Below are 20,844 nucleotides of genomic sequence, written 5' to 3'. Positions count from 1 at the left end.
TGCTTTAAGTGTAAAAAACCCGTATCATCATCATTTATCTTGAGAAAATAAAACTTGATAAACCCAAGATTCAATCATTTATGAAATTATGTTTCATATAATTTGTGTAATGTTCGTTTGCACTTAAAGTCGACACTGGTCGAATACAAAATAATGGTGATTTACCTTTGATTGATCTTAGCGTCCATCCCTTCGCTGGAAAAAAAACGCATTCATCATCATCATCGTTTTCATACAGAATATTAAAATTGTGCAAACATTTGTATTAATGTGCGAACATGTTGAATAGTTCATCCAATTGTTAATCCTGCGCGGTACAAACAATAAACAATAAGTGCACGTCTATGTGTACGTGGTTTTAACACATTTCAGGAAAAAAAAATACGTAAACTTTGATTACAAAATAGGTTTTCAATCATTTTTAAGTGACAAGATAAATGTATCAAGGAAATTAAAGGGTTTGTTCACACTTTTAATTCTATTTCGTATTTTTATTGCAATTTATTGATAATGTATTTATTAACAACAGTATTCTACTAGAATTAGACCAAAAAAGTTGTTTTAGCAAGATGAAACAAGAAACCGTCGAAGACGGGTGATGCTCCCCAAAGGTTTTTTTGTCACAATATTGCACTATATATTCAGATAAAAGGAAACGTCTTGAGGAGCATAACTTTGGACAAAATAATACGATGGATGGTTTAGCAACTTAAAAATTTCAAAGGGCCATAACTCTCTAAATAAATCATCTAACCAGAACCCACAAATAACATGCGCATCTCCTCAAGGTAGTTAAGCTTCCGATAAAGCTTCATTGAATTCCAGTCAGTAGTTGGGGGGGGGGACAAAATTTGCACTATATGTACAGTTAATGGAAAATTTCAAAGAGCCATAACTCTGTGAAAAATCATCCGACCAGAACCGGCTGATAATATGCACATCTCCTCTTTGTAGTGAAGCTTCCCATAAAGTTTAATTGAATTCCGGTCATTAATTGCTGAGAAATAGCCCGGACAAAAATTGTGCACGGACGGACGGACACACACACGGACTATATGCTCCCTTCAAAAATTTTTTTTTTGGGGGGGGGGGAGTATAAAAAAAGTAACTACCGCGGGAATCGAACTCTGGGCATATTGCAGTATTAGCCAACGCTCTACGCCTCGGTGTCTTTTGATAGAGATTTCAGTATTTATTTGGGGATCTTAATATTTTTACCAAAATAGTTTTATAGTCAGTAAACATTCTGAGTGAAGGTCATTTTTGAAATGAGGGAAATAACACGTTGTTCATTTTGCAAAAACACTGCTTTTATAATGCTTTTGTTAATATCATTTTACATAAAATGAATAATATAACTCTTTTGTTCGTGCAAAATAACAACTCATAATTCATATCCAGCACAATGCAACATCGGACAAAGTCGAGAAATGACATCTTGCATGCAATAGAGCCTCGCTCTGGGAGTTTAATCACAGGCAATTTTATTGGAAAATACAACCAATACATAGCCATATAAACATAACACATATAAATCCATGTGCGTAAACATTTCTAGTCAGTGAGAACACTTTCCGCCTAAACTTGATTAAGGCTAATGGGTTACTTTATTTAAACCAAAAAAATATAATGGCGGAAAGTTTCGGCCCAGTTTGTGCTTGTACGGACAATATGGGACGACACTGTACGCTCATGCATTAAGCCCCGTTTTTCCGTTTAGAGTAAGTCTCAAATTCTTTTTAAATACGATTAACGTTTGATAGTTTTTAAATGGCCACCATATATTTCAATATAGTATTGCAAGTTATATTATTCGTTAGCGCTTAAAAAAACTTGGCTTCTTGTTTTATTTTTGAAATAACACAATAGTCAGGAAATTAACGTCTTATTGCGAGGCAGTCATGCGCGCTCTATTATAAGGTCCTGATCCAAATGGAAAACCTACCCTGACATACCAAAACTGCTCCTGTAATAATGAGATCACGTATTTTTTAATGGCATTCTAAAATATCAAACTGTCTTATTGACTGCCGACTGCGTAAATTAATAAGAAATATTACAGATCACTGATGGCTTCCTCGTATAAAGGTGACAAATCGATCAGGACTTTCATTTCGTATAACGTGTATACACATACTTGGAGGTTCTGGAAAAGCATTGAGGTTTTCCTTTAAAGGAAGCCCATTATCGGGTCGTTATCACCATCTCGACTTAAGAAACGCCGAATCTAAAATAACCATTTACACACAGACCAGAACTTCACGATGTGAGATGGTCTTAATGTGTCCCGTAAAGTCCAAACTAAAACGAGACTATTGGTAATGTTCGCATAGATTCACATGCACTTACAATAACAAAACAACTCAAATTATCTGCATGATGACCTTTTTTATGGCATTCTATAGTATCAAGTTTACGGCGTAACTTTAAATGAAATACATGTACTTAACTTATCAGGAACATTATTCCGAAATAATTACCTATAAGTAACTTCTAGAATGTTCATTTGAATTTTATATGTAACATAGTCTACTTTCCATGTTATTTTCTTGTCAACGTCCATATTATAATTATCTAAACACAGTAAAGATGCATATAATTTAATGATCAAAATAATATTCAATAACATATTTTTAACTTGAAAAATATAACAACATATATAAAATGAATAACCTCTTGAACTCTCGTGGCTTTGGTCTTTCTTTTACGTTTTGATCTACGTTGACCAGGAAAACAATATCCAGTGTGCACGCTCAACCCACTACTTGACATTAGAACGTTTCATCTTTTTTTCCAGATCTTTGGGCTAACCGTTGTATTCTTACACGCCTTCTTTTTGCAGTCCGAGTTTCCAATCTATCTACTTCGAGTTTTCTAAAACAATTAATTATGATCGAATAAGATTTTCAGTTTTGTGACACTCCACGCCAGTTTTTAACTCCAAGAAACATATAGTCATTAGAGTTGTTACGATTCACCCATCATTCGATTCGATTCGTTTTCGATACCAAATAGTCCTATTCGATTATTTTCGATTCGATTCAAATTAAACTATTTGCTGCTTTTTTCCCCAAACTATTTCATGTTTGGTTTGTCCAGAGCATGTTTGGTATTTGTTAATATTAACTTAATATTTTGTACATGTAAAGTGTTTTATTTTTGAAATAAAATTTAAAAACGCAACATTGTTTTATAAGTGACAAGTTTATTGAACAAAACGTCCTGTAGAGTTATTCTTAAATAACATAAAATGCACAATGTATTACATGTGTTTAACAGGAAAAAAAAACAACAAAAACAAACCATGTAAGTATATAAACAACTTATAGTTGGTGCCTCAAATTTGTAGTGCTTCCAGATTTAGGTTATCTTACGTCAACAAAACGTGTTTTGCAAGTTGCCTTTGCATCGGAACCTTCGCAAAACCCGAAATGTTTCCATACTTTTGATTGTAGTTTTGATAGTCTTTCAGCGTGGTTGAAGAAGCCATTTTACCGGCTGATGTAATGCTCAGCATGTTATTTATTCATTCATTGGATGCTATATTGTCTATTGACCAATCCCAAAACGTATTACAAATGACAAGACAGTTTAGACGACGGATTTGGAAAGTAAGGTTTAAAATGCGGATCAATCGGAATTGCAGTGAATCGAATCGAAATTGGCCGTATTGGTATCGAAATCGAATCGGCGGGGTTGAACCGGTTTTTCGATGCATCGAACCGAATCGTTACAGCTCTAATAGTCATATACCACTTTAACATCATTTTACAAAATCATATCTCTTCTTGAATCTTTTGTAAGCGTGTTTGCTTTCGGTGTTGTCCTGAATTAAATTCTCTAATTATATTGAGAACATGCTCATATATTCATTCGCACAAGTGAAGTATTAAAATTTGACTATGAAAAACTCCTAAGTCCACTTATTAATAAATACGTTGTTATTTATTTTATGTGTTCGGCCTTAAATATTTACCTCAATGTACATTAAATCAAGGGTGTCAAATTGGGTCTCATATTGGAAAACCCCGTTTCGTTGTATATATATTACACGATAAAGTTTGTCCAAAATGGATACACACCATTTCCGATGCGGGTCCTGTTGTGTTTCCGTTATTAAGGACTTCTTTTGCCCACTCGGGATCAGCAGACGATTTATTGATTTAATTAGTCTATCTTAAGGAGGATTTCGAAAATGTATCGATGTATCAAGTTTGTTCTTTTTCTATGTCTTCCGATAAGTTAACAGAAAGATCCATTTCATAAATAGATTGTAAAATCACATCGTAATCACTGGACATAACGCACAGAGGCAAGTACTTGTTTTGGCGCCGAATTGCAGTGGAAAAGTTTTCTTTTAGTCATAAAAACTGTGAATGAGATCTTTATCGATTATTGGTACAAAACAATTATTGATTGATCATTCATATAGTATTCTACGAGTTCCGTTACCATAAGTTTAGTATGAAAATGGCTTATTTCAATCTATTTACGAGGCAGATAGCCTAACAGACAAAAAAGTTTGTATCTGAGTAATACAAAGTTCATACAAATATTGGGAGTTAACTCTTATTGAAATTACGAATTCAGTAAATCACAAGACAGAAACGAAATCAGCACTGCACCACATGAACGTTATTGCTTCAAACTTAACAAACCCGTAATTAAATCATTTATCTTGAGAAAATAAAAATTGGTTAACCCGAGATTCGATCATCAATGAAATTATGTTTCATATAATGTGTGTAATGTTCGTTGGCACTTAAAGTCGACACTGGTCGAATACAAAATTATGGTGATTTACATTTGATTGATTTATGCGCACATCCTTAAGCTGAAAAAAAAACGCTCTCGGCATGAATAGACGTCATTATATCCCCCATTCAAATATAAACTTTTTCCTGAAATAAGGTTATTACGACGGTCTGAATACAGATGGTTTGCGTGCGCTTTAGTCAGATAACTCGTGTTTCTCACAAAATGTGCTAAATACGGTTATTTAGCTGTACATTTAATCATTCTTTATAAGTTTACTATATCATCTTTTTTTTTTAATTGCAACTTTTGTAAATATGGTAAATAGGCATCTAAAAAGACTAAATATGCTGAATGGGCTGTATGATTCTACTTTTTCAAATACCTTGCTACATAAGCTTAAAAGGCAAAATTTAAAAACGTTAATAATTGCCAATTAGGCGTAAAAAAACACCCAAAACATGTCTACAAATGCATATTAAACCTATGTGAATTTTCGCTCCGATAGGTTCATTTCTTTTTTTAATATATAGTTAAAAAATCTTCCAAGTAAAGCGGATTGAGGTACTGCACCTGTATACCTGTTTATCAGGTTTATAATCGATTCTCATGTCAACCCTTGGACTCCCGGAATTTCAAATTAAATAGTTTGTCAGCTTTCACTTTAACAGAGTTAAAACTTAAAGTTAACGCAATAATACATAGAGATGAAACAAAGATATCACCCATCACGTAGAGATAAGCTTACAAGACAATTTGAATGAATAACTTACATTTTGTAATTATATAGGTACCTTGAAAGGGAAGCTTTTACTTCATTACAGTTAATACATGGGGTTTTATTAGTGAGAAGCAATTAATTTGTTTGTTTTTCTTATCATGGACCCCAAGGAGCCTGAACAGTCTATATCAGATAATAATTGACCAATGAAGTGTTATCTTCTTGAACGGAACACACTATGATTTACTGCTTGACTCCGATTCACGGGACCTTATTTCTATACGGTACACAGATTTGTACAAGATATGTCAGTTAAAACAATTTCTTCAAGCAAATATATATCGCAGACGATATATTTCACCATCTAAACCTCACCTACTCATTTTAAAATATAGTGTCATTAAAACGACACACCACAAAGTTGTAAAAGATTCGTGTTGTACATCTGGCTGCCTTGACAGGATGATATTTGTCTTGTGTACAGCACAACAGTTATGAATGATATCAATTTGAAAATTAAAAGCAGATTTGCAAGTCATATTTAAAGTGTGTTAAAGTGATGCAAATAACTCTTTCTCCACAATTATAATGTTGTTAGCCTAATATTTTTTGTCCGGTGAAAATCTTTTAAACAATAATATGTATCAAATTAACATAGAAAAAGTGCAGTTTATTTAAAATGATAGTATGGGCATTTTTCACTGTTGAATTGAGCTGAAAAGAATTAACAGGTCAAAAGAGTTAGTTAAAATATGGTTACTGACCAATTATCTGCAACTCATCTTGCTTCCAATTGTTTGTAAAAAAATGTATATTATATTCGATATTTTACTTGACTGGTGAGTCCTATAAGCCGAAATAATCCGTAAAACAAAATTGTGTTTTTGTGTCGTATGAACGAATCTGCACTAAAACTAAATTTAAGTTCACATCGTACATGCATGATCAGTTGTCAAACGAAACAACGGTTGATATTCAAATGCATTATGTTCCTCTTTCCGGGATATTGTTTTAGTATGTTGATGCTGCATTAACAAGTATAAGTGTATATGAAATGAAAACACCAAAAATAAACAACGGTTGCGATAGACACCGATATACTGTTAGATGCCGATAGTATCACTTTAATGTTCGGTTTAATTCACAACATGAATTAGTTATTTACATTTTCGGAAGCAGGCTGATGTTACTGCTTCTCCCCGACCAGGAAACCTCAGACTGACTCGAAAATCAACAAAAGAGCCGGCAACATGAGTGCATTTTACAGTCCGACATGCGGTTGAATGAACAGGGACAAAACTGTAACTAGTTAAGTGTAGGGTTGTTTTTTTTGTTGACGTTTTAAGCTTTGCGATTCTCATCATCGATCTATTTACACCCATACAGTTTCATGTTGAAATCGTGTAAAGTATCTGCGATGTAGCCCTGAAAAGTTACATATACAAAAACACGCCATATATATCCCTCCGACTTGACAGCCGGAAAGTTTTAATCGCTTGAACAATTAAATAAAACTATTTGTACTTAAATATTATTTAATTATAATGAATGGTGTTTTTTGCCTTTTAAATTGGACATACCTGGATCATGTATAACACTTTATTAACTCAAAAGACGTTTTTCACTTTTGTAAAAATGACCTTAAAAAATTCCCATATATTAAAAGAAAGAATATAAACATTATATTCAAACAAGATAAATAAGGCTACTAAATTAATTTCCGATTACTCATAATTAAACTCATTATTATGAAAGTGTCGTGAATAAACCGATCATATACACCAATATAATAGTGTTATTGTACTCGTCGTATACTTCATACGCATTTAAACTCAAATCCGGTGAGTATTTAAGAAGAAACAACACTTAACCTAAATGCAATACTATACATAATTTATATATTTAAAGAAGTACGCTTACTGCACTGCCTACAGATTTTTAACAAATTGTCTTCATAACCAATGTTTTATATTCGGCGCGAATTTTGCGAATATTTGTAGACTGCTACATGTCCCTGGGGTTAACGTAATCCGTGTATTCGAAATGTAAGTTCAAGTTAATGATCATTGCATAGGTCCTAATGTTTATTAATTTAAACAAAACATAAGCTAAACATACGGAACAAATGAGCAAAGAAGAAAACTACCGCCAATATTTGGTCATGTATTTATTAAGGAAGCGCCACTGTAATGGGCACCTTTCCAAATATAATCTATTGTATTATTTTCTTTATCAGCATCATTTCACTAAACTGCATGCACTTTTTTAGGTAGGCTTTCCATGTTTAAAAAAAATATATACAGATTTTTTTCAAAATCACCCCTACGCTCGGCTTTTGTCAAGTATATTTGCACCCCTGGGGTATATGAAAGTTCCATAATTCATACATATTTCCAAATATGGACATGCAGTCAGTCGGTGTGAACAGATGCAGTAAAGATGTTTAAAGTTTAAACAAGATGAAATAAGAATTCTTTTACAGACATTTTTTTTTACAACTTGTTATCTATGGCAAGCGCCATAAAATGTAAGTGGTAAGAAATTGGGTTGGTTGAAAACAAAGTGTCATATAATTCAAAATAGTATCATTTAAGTAATATTTTGAACTTAGCTTTTATAGATACATTATATACAACAAAAATACCAAGAAATATACAGATTTACTGTTTACTTTTTTGAAATAAAAATGCAACATGCATGATTCGTATTTTCAGCAGTAATTCGCCCACTTTGCCATAAGGTTGTTTTAATTTTAAAAGGTGAAGAATGTGCATAAAAATTGCAACATATTTTACAATAAACATAGCTTATATGGTATATTTAATCAAATAACGTTAGAAAAGAAATAAAACGCGTCGCAAAAAGTATGCGTTGTCGGCAAGATTCGAACCTGCGCGAGAATATCCCAAAAGATTTCTATTCTATGGCCATAACACTCGGCCAAGACAACTTCGCATTCGTATTTGCTGAAATCAGATATTCATAAGTAAACAGGTAAAAGGGCTCTTTAATCTTTGAAGAAATCGCGGAAAATCATAACACTGGCGCTTCCTTAAAAAAATATATATAAAAAAAACAATGTACATAGCTATAAATTTCTACTTTCAAGCAAGTACACAGGCATTGTGTCACACCGGTCTTTACTGACAATAACGTAGTGACGTCACCATCTATGTATAGAATGAGTACACAGGTTTACGGAACATGCTACACAGTCGTAACGAATCTAAAAATAGCCATTATACATGCGCGAAAGGTTAAGTGTTCACAATGTAAACACGTTGACTTAACCAAATATAGGCATGTTTGCCTTGTAAAAAGATGAGCTAATTAAATAACATGTCGATGTATGAGGTGATTGAATAATTTACTGAATATGGGATTAGATTAGAAATTGATCGAACATGAAGATATGAAAGGGAACGATGTATACCTACTTTAGACATGATAAAGTCATTTTTATTGATTGTGAAAGTGTTACAGATTAAATGAAGTAGAAAATGAATGTAAGATGAATTAAGTATTTGCATTTGAAGAGGCTCTCAAACAGAAGTTTTGTGTACTGACCCGGATGTTTTTACAGAAAAATGTAAGTATTGTTACATGTATTGTTTATTATTAAGAGTTTTTTTATAACACTATATAACCATAAACAAGTTAAATAATATATCATTTACTAATAAACTTATTCATTATTTGACATCCGTCTTGAGTTAAACATTCCAGTTGTGGATATTTTTTATAAAATCCGGTATAATATTAGTGTATTAAGTAAGTATATTAAACAGGCCGCCCTGGTAAATCAGTCTGGTGTTCGCCTTGCCACCGGGAGGTCGCTGGTTTAATAACCTCTCTAAGAGATGCCCTTTCTGGTCTTTCTCGGCAAACAGACTCGACAATTCCTCCATAGGTCAAAGGCTTTTAATGAAATCGAGCACATATAAATTGGTTTAAACTAGAACAAAATGTTTGTTTGTATGTTTTTTTTCTCGAATAAACCGTGGTGATTACAGATGTAAAATTGGACTGAAAGATGGGGGTGGGGGGGGGGGTCTCGCACCTGTATATGGAATACTGATAGTACTACTTAAATTAACAGCACTACCAAGTTGAAATTTAACACTAACAAGTCATGTTAACCGTCAGGGGGGCTGGGCACATATGCTCAGAAAGAAAAACAATAAGTACTACTTCTCTTCTAGTGACGGTTATTATCAATGACAGCAATAATTGGAGTATTAATAGTTCTAGCCTGGCACTGGAAACACCGACAGCGATGTTAATGCAGACCGTACACCGGCAATCATGTCTGACCTAGTTCTACATTAACTTTTAATGCATCTGAGTTTTGATATTCATTTTTAACGTGTAATTTGTCTGGCCGCAATATTGGAAAACACGTTTTTTGTTTCGTTGCAGACCTTACAGATTTTGGCATGAATTGAAGTTTGTCATTAAATGCTTTATATTGATAAATGTAAACATTGGATCTTAAAAACTTCAGCAAAATATCAAGAATAAAATTTAAAAAAAGTAACCTTCAACAGGGCTCGAACCACTGACCCCTGGAGTCCAAAATATAACGACAACAACAGAACTTTCCAAATTATTCAATCGTTTCGCGTTGCAACGCTTTATAATTTTCAGGTTTTTAAATCGTCAAAAGATGCATATAATGGCTATTTTAGAGCATGGTAAATATTCAGTATTACTGTTTCCTCACAAATATCATAACTAAAACGAAAATTTGCGAATCTGAAACAAGTTTTTTTAATTTTGTCAATTTATCAAAACGTGAAAAGGCCCCTTTAAACATGATTTGAAAGCCAGATCAAATCATTCACACTAGCCATACATTGAATGCTTTTTATTACCAACTTATAAGCCACAGCCATGTCTGACCAAGTTTCGGTAGAGGAAGTGACATCAATAGTCATCGACAGCGGTTCCGGCGTCACAAGGGTCGGTTTTGCCGGCGACGATGCCCCGAGGGCGGCATTTGCAACCATTCTTGGGAAACCAAAACACGACGTAAGTTGTGGCGGTTTAAAAAAGCGAAATATCTGGTCATCAGTATATATTATACGATAATCCCTTCGATTAGTAAGCATATAAATGCACCACCTAATATTAATGCGATCAAAGTGTCTACGGGTAAGATTTTTCAAGTTTAATCTGAACTACTAAATAAAACAAAACTGCTGTATCGTCTCTTGAATAAAATATCATGGAAAGCAAGTATTCCTATTAGTTATAGTAAAAGTTGTAAATTTTCATCATGTTCAAGTCTGTTCAATCATGTATTTCTTCGTTCGTGTTTATGAGCTAACCTGAGAACGAAGTATGTTTATTATCAACATGCTGCTCAGTGTGTCACATAAGCGGTTATTTCCCCTAGGTAGTGATGCTATATGTCTCAATCGTGATTTTTCTCCCATGTTTTCATGTATTCTGTCACCTTCGTGGTTATTCACCCTAGATTGTTATGCGGTGTATTGCATTCGTGGTTATCCTCAAAAGGTTATTTTATGGAACGCCATAGCTGCCTTAACACGAAAACGTATATTTCATGACTATATATTTCATTATATGATGTATAATTTATATTATATTATGTTACTTTAGCATTACACTTTGTTAATTAACGATAGCATGAGGATACTTTGCCATTATATGATGCTAACGGCCCATTATATAATGCTCACGGTCCATTATATAATGCTCATGGTCCATTATATGATGCTCAAATTGCTCATTGTTCATTTTACGATGGTCACAGTCCATTATATTATGGCGATTGTCCATTATATGGTGATAACTGTACATTATATGATGCTTACTGTCCATTTTATGATGCAAATTGTTCAATATATGATGCTCATTTTTCAATATATGATTCATTATGATGTTTTGTCCGTTTGCTGATTGGGATGGGAGGGGACTCTTTAAATATGCATGTTGATGAATTGTTATTAATAAGTGTAAATTTTTAATGGTGATGTGAAAGTTTTAATCGATAAGATAGATACATTTGGCTGAACAAGTTGATTGTCTGAAAAGTGTGTCAACGATTCAAACTCGATTCTCTAGCCAACAAACATTGCTTAAAGTGCATGGAGGCCAATTTCTTGCAGCACGTTTTCGACCGTTTTGTACAGTGGCACTGAGCTGACATCACCGCTCAAAAAAAGACGGGAAAACACAAGTTCTGTTTTCCCGTCTCCAAAAACAAATTAACTCGGGGAAACACAAAATAAGTCTGTTTTCACTAGTAAATTTTTTTTGGACTCGGAAAAACAGAACTTGTGTTTTCCGCTCCAAAAAGCACACGGGAAAACAGAACTTGTGTTTTCCGCACACAAAAAAGCAGACTAATTTTGTGTTTCCCCGAGTTATTTTTAACGCACAGATAGTGATGCGTTGTGTCACTGACCCTATGTCCTTTATAACGCATAGGACGTGATGCGGTGTGTCACTGACCCTATGTCCTCTATAACGCACATGTAATGATGCGCTGTGTCACTGACCCTTTGTCCTCTATAACGCATAGGAAGTGATGCGGTGTGTCACTGACCCTATTTCCTCTATAACGCACAGGTAGTGATGCGGTGTATCACTGACCCTATGTCCTATATAACGCTTATGTAGTGGAACGGTGTGTCACTGACCCTATGTCATCTATAACGCACAGGTAGTGATGCGGTGTGTCACTGACCCTATGTCTTCTATAACGCACAGGTAGTGATGCGGTGTATAACTGACCCTATGTCCTATATAACGCACAGGTATTGATGCGCTGTATAACTGACCCTATGTCGTCTATAACGCACAGGTATTGATGCGCTGTATAACTGACCCTATGTCCTATATAACGCACAGGTATTGATGCGATGTATAACTGACCCTATGTCTTCTATAACGCACAGGTAGTGATGCGGTGTGTCACTGACCCTATTTCCTCTATAACGCACAGGTAGTGATGCGGTGTGTCACTGACCCTATGTCCTATATAACGCACAGGTAGTGATGCGGTGTGTCACTGACCCTATGTCCTCTATAACGCACAGGTATTGATGCGCTGTATAACTGACCCTATGTCTTCTATAACGCACAGGTAGTGATGCGGTGTATCACTGACCCTATGTCTTCTATAACGCACAAGTAGTGATGCGGTGTGTCACTGACCCTATGTCCTCTATAACGCACAGGTAGTGATGCGCTGTATAACTGACCCTATGTCTTCTATAACGCACAGGTAGTGATGCGGTGTCTTACTGAACCTATGTCCTCTTTTACGCAAAGGTAGTGATGCGGTGTATCACTGACCCTATGTCTTCTATAAAGCACAGGTAGTGATGCGGTGTGTAACTGTCCCTTTGTCCTCTATAACGCACAGGTAGTGATGCGGTGTGTCACTGTCCCTTTGTCCTCTATAACGCACAAGTAGTGATGCGGTGTGTCACTGACCCTATGTCCTATATAACGCACAGGTATTGATGCGGTTGTCACTGACCCTTTGTCCTCTTTTACGCACAGGTAGTGATGCGGTGTATCACTGACCCTATGTTCTTTATAACTCACATGTAGTGATGCGGTGTGTTAACTGACCCTATGTCCTCTATAACGCACAGGTAGTGATGCGGTGTCTTACAGACCATATGTCCTCTTTTACGCACAGGTAGTGATGCGGTGTATCACTGATCCTATGTCCTCTGTTACGCACAGGTAGTGATGCGGTGTGTAACTGACCCTATGTCCACATTCGTGGGGGAGCATGCCCTGGCGGAACGGGGAATCCTGTCGCTTCGCCGCCCCCTGGAACGAGGCATTGTCACCGACTGGGACGACATGGAGAAAATCTGGCACCATGCCTTCTACAATGAGCTCCGTGTGGCACCGGAAGAACATCCGGTATTGATAACCGACCCACCCTTCAATCCGAAGTTGAACCGCGAGAAAAGCATGGAGGTATGGCAGTCTTTATAAGACTCTAAAAAATACAAAAAATACACATTGTTTCATAAAGTAAATAATGGATATTTACCTTGTTTTGTGTGCAGAAGCTAATACAATAATTCGATACGAAAAGTGCTTGTGCATTCATATTGAAGAAATACAATCGAATATATATTAATTTATACACTTTGTTTTATCAGAGCTTCAAATTGAATCATGCGTCGCTTTTTTTGGATTTTCATCTGCATTTATTGTTCAGATAATGTTCGAGACGTTCCGAACACCGGCCAGTTACATCAGCATGACGCCAGTTCTCTCCCTGTATGCATCAGGGCGTCACTGTGGTATCGTCGTGGACGTCGGAGATGGAGTCGCACACATCACGCCTATCGATGGAGGTTAATTCTATTTGTATAAAAACGTCTTCGGGGTAAAAAAATCCTGAATTTTTCCATTTTGAATTGGTGGAAGGATTATTATAATGCTAAGCGAATAGCTGTTATAATGGTTACACCTATAGCGCCAAAGCAGTGGTCGTAAGTTCGATCCCGACTCAACTCTAATCTGATTACTCGTTCTACGCATGTGACGTAAAACCGAGGTGCAATAAAGTAGTTGATTCGCATCGGCATTAAACAACACTGGGTCGTCTCCTGAACAGGACGTCCCTGTTACTTACACTATACCAATCATCCAACGAACAAGTCTTCTGTGGGCGATTGCCATAATGAAGAGTCGAGGTGTACTCTAAAATAAAGAAATACAGACATATCAACGTTAAAAAGCATCATTCATAGAAGGGGTTTTAAGGGACTTGTTCCCATATGTTAGTATTAATGAAAATTGTTAAACAATCAATTTACTATCAAAACTGTAATATGTGGAATAGTTAAAAAAATATACCAAGGACAGCGATTAAAGAAACAACTGCGGTTGCTCGGTTACCCTTTACTTCTGGAAACTCACGTTAACCACTACACCACGCTGGCTTTGGAATTCGGGAGAAAGTTGAAACGATTATTCGATCATACACATTTTCGATCATTAAAAATTCCGATTTTGATAAATAATCATCGATAAACATTAGTAATTTTTTTTTCAATCTTTGTCAGAAGTGTTAATTTGCGGATTTAAATATAATGCATATGTTCTGTTTTGAATCTATAACCATTTCTTATTTAAATTGTCATTTTGCCAATCTATGAATTAAGTCCCTCTACATGAATAAAAATGCACAAATACAATTTTAAAATGTCGGCCCAAACTTTTTATCAAATAGTTAATTACTTAATGGTTTCCTGTTTTAATAGTTTATACATGGAGACACGCAATGAAGAGAACGCACGTAGCAGGAAGTGACGTCACAGACTACCTCGCACAGTTACTCACGGAGAGGGGTCATTATTTTCATACAACGGGTAAGCTTGCTTAAAGGGACTGTCAACCACGAATGACGAGAAAAGAAAAGTTGCAAAATACCGTATTGTTTTACAAGTATTAGTTTATATTGATTAAAATATCAAGACTGGTATATTACATTACTTGAAAAAGTGCATATTTTCAGTATATTTGGTAATAAAATTTCGCGATGTGAAATCGAAAGTACATCGCAAAAATAGGTGACATAACGATATTCACGCTATAAATAAAGCTAGCAGATCGATCATTTTCTAAATTTAATATATACAATTTACTTCGCATGCACAATTTGCATTCCTGGGTTTACCACGTGACGATGATGATCAATCTACGGGCGTACTTTATAGTTAACTGGTAGTTACCTGGTAGACATACCCAGTAAAATGTATTACCAAATATACTGAAAATAAGAAAACTTTACAACTTTGTTCAAGTTATGTAATATACCAGTCGTATTATTTTTATCAATATACACTAATAAATGTAAAAAATACGGTATTTTACAACTTTTCTTTCCTACGTCGTCGTGGTTGACAGTCCCTTTAAATATTGAAGGCATGCAGCTATTTACGAAATAATACGCTTTTTAAGTTGATCTGTGAATTGACACTTACATACGAAGTTGTTATTTTATACTTATTTACAATAATATAAATTACACTCAATAAAATGTTGCATTTACAAGATGACCTGGCATCATATACAATGCATTTCATGAGATAGAAATTATATGGTTTTACTGATTTTTTTTTGAACATGCTCACCCATCAATTTAACAAAAGATGTCATAATTATAATCATTTGCGGAAGTATTATACTGGCGTGTACATGAACAGCCGAGCGCGAGCTAGTGCGCGAAATCAAAGAGAAAATTGGATATGTGGCCTTGGACTTTGAAGATGAAATGAAAACCGCTATGACGTCATCAAAACTTGAAACCACGTACGAACTTCCGGACGGCAAAGTTATCACCGTTGGCAACGAAAGGTTCCGGTGCGCGGAGGCGCTATTCAAACCGCATATAATTGGTCAGTACAGAGATTTCTTTAAGCGTACTGTAGATCGATGGGAAAGGCAATTCTTTATCTCGAAAAACTATTTATTGTATGGTTGGTATCGGCGTTAAATGATATTATAAAATAATAACATTATATATAGCATGACAGATATTTTAATAATTTAATTACTTTTGACAATTATTAAACTCTTTCAGCGATTTGATTATTATTATATGCGGTAATCACTAATGCCATTTGCTTGCCGGGCACATAATTCCGTTTTTAATAGTCCAAGTTTCTTACTTAACGTTATATGGCGTTTTAAGTGCTCCGATAATAAAATAAGTTTTTTTCGCCAGGCATGGAGCAGCCTAGTATCAGCGAGCTGGTGTACCAGTCCATTCAGAAGACAGACATTCACGTACGAAAGGACTTGTATTACAACATAATCCTGTCCGGAGGATCCACCATGTTCCCAGGTAAGTTTTTTTGCGTTATTCATGTTTTGGTAGTATTATAAACAATTCTTCGCCTTTCTCTGGGCAATAGTTGATGCTAGTTGTTTTTTGAATGCTTAAATATACAGTCGGTTGCTCATATTCCTGTTTCTCTTCATAAAAGCATTACATATATGTTTTGAGACATTGAAGTGTGGTATATATATTTAATTTGAATATTTAAAGTATTCTTCTACTGCATTTTGTTTCGGCTGTCAAAAATTGTTATAATATAGTGAAACGCCGAAGGCTAGAAGACCGGGTTTTTTACCTATCTGGAAAACCGTGTGTTTTTCCTCCAGGTTTTGCGGAGCGTCTGACGAAGGAAATGACGTCATTAATCCCGCCCATCATGCGGACTAAAGTGCTGGAACCCCCGGAGCGGAAGTACTCCGTGTGGATCGGCGGCTCCATTCTTGCGTCTCTGTCCACGTTCGCCTCCCAGTGGATCTCAAAGGCGGAGTACGAGGAACACGGACCGGCCAGTGTACATATGAAATGTATTTGAGTCTAGCTTGTTCTATGCAAACTGCACTTAATGCAAATGCGTCAAGTTTCGTTCCAGATTTTTCTGTGCAGTTCACAAAGGCTCATCAGGAACTGCACTTTCTGCTTTAATGGTATCTTCTTGTTTTAAGCCCAGTTTAGGCGAAAATGGTTATCCCTGATTGCCCCCATTTTCACAGACCAGGCATTGTACATATGGAATGTATTGGATAGATTGTAGGCATTTTATGTAATGTTCCAGGGTTATTTATACTTTGTTATTTTATATTATACCATACATATGATTTTTTTTGAAAGGTGCTGTTAAAAATAAACAGAGAAGGGAAATGCATTTATAGAAATAAATAAACAAAATATCTGTGCGAAGTACTACGAACACTAAAATTTAAAAAAAAAGTAATGCCCTAATGGCGAGAGTAGTGTTTATACTTGATATTAAAAATAACGCAATACATTACATTTAATCGTTTAAGTACTTAATTTTATTATGTATTAGCTAATTTGCTATCGTGTGGTCCACAAAAATAGTATGTTTAATACAATCAGAATATAGTTCACCGAAATAATATTTAATGGTTATTGAGACAAAAGGTGGATCACTTGAGGGGAGATTGCACATTGAACGCGCAACCCGTTCCCATACTCATTACCTACTTTAAAAATCTTCAGACGAAAGATAACTGACCAATTTTATTACATCCGCTTATTGGTCCGTGGCTTTAATGTCGGGGATGTATAAAAGAAAAAAAAGAGTTAAATTTTGCAAAATATTCCCTACCTTACCCATCCTCGCATGTTTTGTTGTGGTTGGTTTTTTTTTTCATACCGACATAAGAAAGTTGGCAAAAAAGAAAAGCGATAGTCACATGATAACAACTGTATTTGTCGTATTAATGGTTTTCTTGTTTGATTGTGTGTATTATTTATCAAATATGCAATATGATATACACAGCATGAGTCCATGTATTCGATATTGTAGCATTCACACTAATAAATATTTATGAAGTCAAAGTTCGAGTCCCATCGAAGACTACTTTTGAGTTTAAACCGACTTTCCTTATTAACAAGTGGAAAAGAACAAACAGGATCTGAAATGTTCCGCGATGTGATGTTTTTGTAACAAATGCTGTTTTGACATAGCTTTTTTACCATTGTTATCGCTGCTATCATTAGAAAAAATAATTAATCCAGTTTTATGCTGATTGTGCAAAGTATGTCTCTCCTACAATCTTCGCAAGGCTTGACTAGACAAACACACCAGGAACACGATATAAATTATTTCGTATCAAGTGCTTTTATAACAAAACACCAACTATAAACATGAAGTGTTCAAAACTGCGATCATTCCATTGGTACGGTTAATGCAAAGCATTTAGGGTGCGTTTGGTTATAAACGGGTTAAGGGCTGACACTATCAGAGGCGACATCTTTGATATTTACTATTATAGCTAAATAAGGAAATCTTACATGCTCCATAGCGGCAATTATTTCAACGGATAAAGCCATTCACAAATTCTGTCGACATATAATTTGAGCTAAAAGTTTAAAAACTATTAGACAACCACTTTGATCTTTAAAGTGTTTGCAAGATTAAATCAAGCCATGCAAGTGAAATTGCCTCGCACCTCACGGCTTTGTTTTTCAACAGATGTTCTGAGCGAGTTTCATGTAGAATGGAAAAACATTTTACCTCTAAAGTGCTCACAGGGTTTACCAATTGTATATTACGAAAATTGCTCCACTCCCTGGTGGTCATTTTCCCCACTTACCAGAACGATGCTTTTTTTCGGCCGTGATATCACTATCATTAGAACATATGTTCTGAGCTAGTTTCATGAGGATTGGAATAAGGTAATATTGTTTTTGGACTGACGTGACCATGTTTCGGACTCGGGAACAAATTGTCCTACGTATTAAAATGCCTCTAAAGTGTTCACAAGATAAATGTTCACGACGCACGCCGGGCGACGTTCAAAATTATAAGTGTGATATATAAAAAAAAGCTAACCATGAGCATGCTGTGCTAACGACAGCTTGAAATATTCAGCTTGTTGCCAAATCTGATTTAACACAAATTTGTGTTCTTCGGTTAACATGGCCAACTCCTTTAAAGCTTAATGAAGCTATTAGTTTCTGACAAAAAAATACTAAATAGTATTTTTACACGTATACACGTCCAATAACTCCATTATTTGCTGACAACAGTTATGTACGTATATAACATAATAGACGTAATGTATTGGTATATTATACATGAATAAACTTATCTTCTTTGTCGCACTTCGATTTCGTAAATAGTGCTTGTGAGTGTGGCATCAATATATATCTATACTTACTTTAGTATACATCGGTATTATTTATCTGTTTCGAGTAGTGGTTTTAATACATAACTGAACGATCTGTTATCATCGTCGAATACCCACGTTCGACCCATTCCGCTACTCTCCATTTATCGAGAGTAACGGAATGTATATGTCATGGGTATCCGACGATGGTCTGTTATATATGTAGCGTGAATGAACGTTGACTACTTACGGGCATCAAAAGCAGTAGCAATCATTGCTGTGAGTACGACAACAAACACTACAACCACGAAGGGCTTATTGTTGCTACAAATATAATCAATATATTTAAAAAAACGAGTGAATGTTACGACATAATTGAAACTTATCGTAGGGGAAAGCGTGCATAAATGTGTATATCAGCTGTTGATATGTTATTTATTTCTATATTATCAGTTTATATGTGTATACATTTTATGAAAGCAAACAATTATCATCACTTGTCAGAGCTGGGCGAAAACTAAAACAGAACATTTCAAAAGAAATGCTTATATGCAAATAAATAAAGAATTTCTTATTTCGTTCAAACTTAATTATCAGGGATTGCAATATTTGGATCATCTTACCCGATACATCATGTTTTTTCCCGATAACATTAATGGTTGTTATACTGATGTCTATAGATCATTCCATTAAAATAAATAAGAGCATTTTTTCCAAATATTAAGGTGAAATGAATATAAATAAGTACAAGAGGATTGACTTCACATGCATACATGCGTTACTTGCAATATTTTAAATATTCATAAATCTAGCCCCAGCCATTGATACAATCTCGCAACCGATTAACAAGCCCTGAATTAAACGTAATTTCTTTTTTGAAATAATCAATTCAGTAGCGAAAATTTGATGCATTTTTCTTGAATAGACGTCTAAACAGCTTTCACGCAAGTGGTCAATGTATCATGATGTATGAAGGTATTGGTATCCATAAATTAATAAACCAATAAACCAATCTTATTCATCTAAGTTGCAATCAACGTTTTGATGCTTAATTCTAAATGGAGAAATATATCGATTCATGTTAGTTGAACGGACAGAAGCAATCAATTGAAGGTATTGAAAAGACCATGGTTATTGATACATATCAAAAGGACAGAGTATTTTTGTAAATTGCATTCACTGCATTGTTTAGCATCTATTCATATTTAACGTTAGTTTTTTCAATGTAACGTTTTTAACAGATATATAAATACCGATTTTAGTTCTGATACGTGGGATTTAAACACTATGATAAAAAATATCAATAGATCAGTTAAGAGTTTTAAATTGGCAGGTACTCGAAGTTCAAGATATTCTATATAGCATTGTTTGACATATATTATGCGATGTAGTTAAACTTTATTATATTCATCAGTTTGAACGACTGCAAAAGCTGCTTACTTCTATGTGTTTTTCTCGTAAATATAATAAACTTTCAGAGCGACATTGGGAAACCTCTCTCTGCGACATAGTTAACACATAACAAAATCACACCGTGTAATGAAACCTATCGGGAGGTGGGGGGGTCAACTATTTTGGGACTGGGGCTGGGGCACTTTGGATCAGGAAGAATCGCGTTGTTTAGCTCAAATTGGGCATTTAGTTATATATTTTCATTTTTTTACCTACAAGTGCTCTAAAGATGAGAATAAGATGCGTTCAACATT

General features: G+C 35.0%; 1 protein-coding gene across 1 annotated transcript; it reads left to right on the top strand.

The window, feature by feature from the left end:
- Positions 1-8,726: 8,726 nt before the first annotated feature.
- LOC127873455 (actin-like) lies at positions 8,727-17,864 on the top strand. The gene is made up of 8 exons (XM_052417336.1): positions 8,727-9,065; positions 10,362-10,507; positions 13,202-13,444; positions 13,692-13,830; positions 14,743-14,850; positions 15,688-15,879; positions 16,209-16,328; positions 16,649-17,864. Exons 2-8 carry the CDS (start codon positions 10,370-10,372, stop codon positions 16,852-16,854), a joined length of 1,146 nt encoding a protein of 381 aa, XP_052273296.1. The 5' UTR covers positions 8,727-9,065; positions 10,362-10,369; the 3' UTR covers positions 16,855-17,864.
- The last annotated feature ends 2,980 nt before the right edge of the window (positions 17,865-20,844 follow it).

This window comes from Dreissena polymorpha, chromosome 3 (assembly GCF_020536995.1).
Source record: "Dreissena polymorpha isolate Duluth1 chromosome 3, UMN_Dpol_1.0, whole genome shotgun sequence".
NCBI lineage: Eukaryota > Metazoa > Mollusca > Bivalvia > Myida > Dreissenidae > Dreissena > Dreissena polymorpha.
This window is presented reverse-complemented; position numbering and strand designations above follow the sequence as displayed.

Coding starts and splice junctions, on each gene's coding strand:
- LOC127873455 (XM_052417336.1), top strand. CDS start 10,370: ATGTCTGACCAAGTTTCGGTAGAGGAAGTGACATCAATAGTCATCGAC. Junction 14,851..15,687: donor TCATTATTTTCATACAACGG/GTAAGCTTGCTT, acceptor GTACATGAACAG/CCGAGCGCGAGCTAGTGCGC. Junction 15,880..16,208: donor ATTCAAACCGCATATAATTG/GTCAGTACAGAG, acceptor TTTTTTCGCCAG/GCATGGAGCAGCCTAGTATC.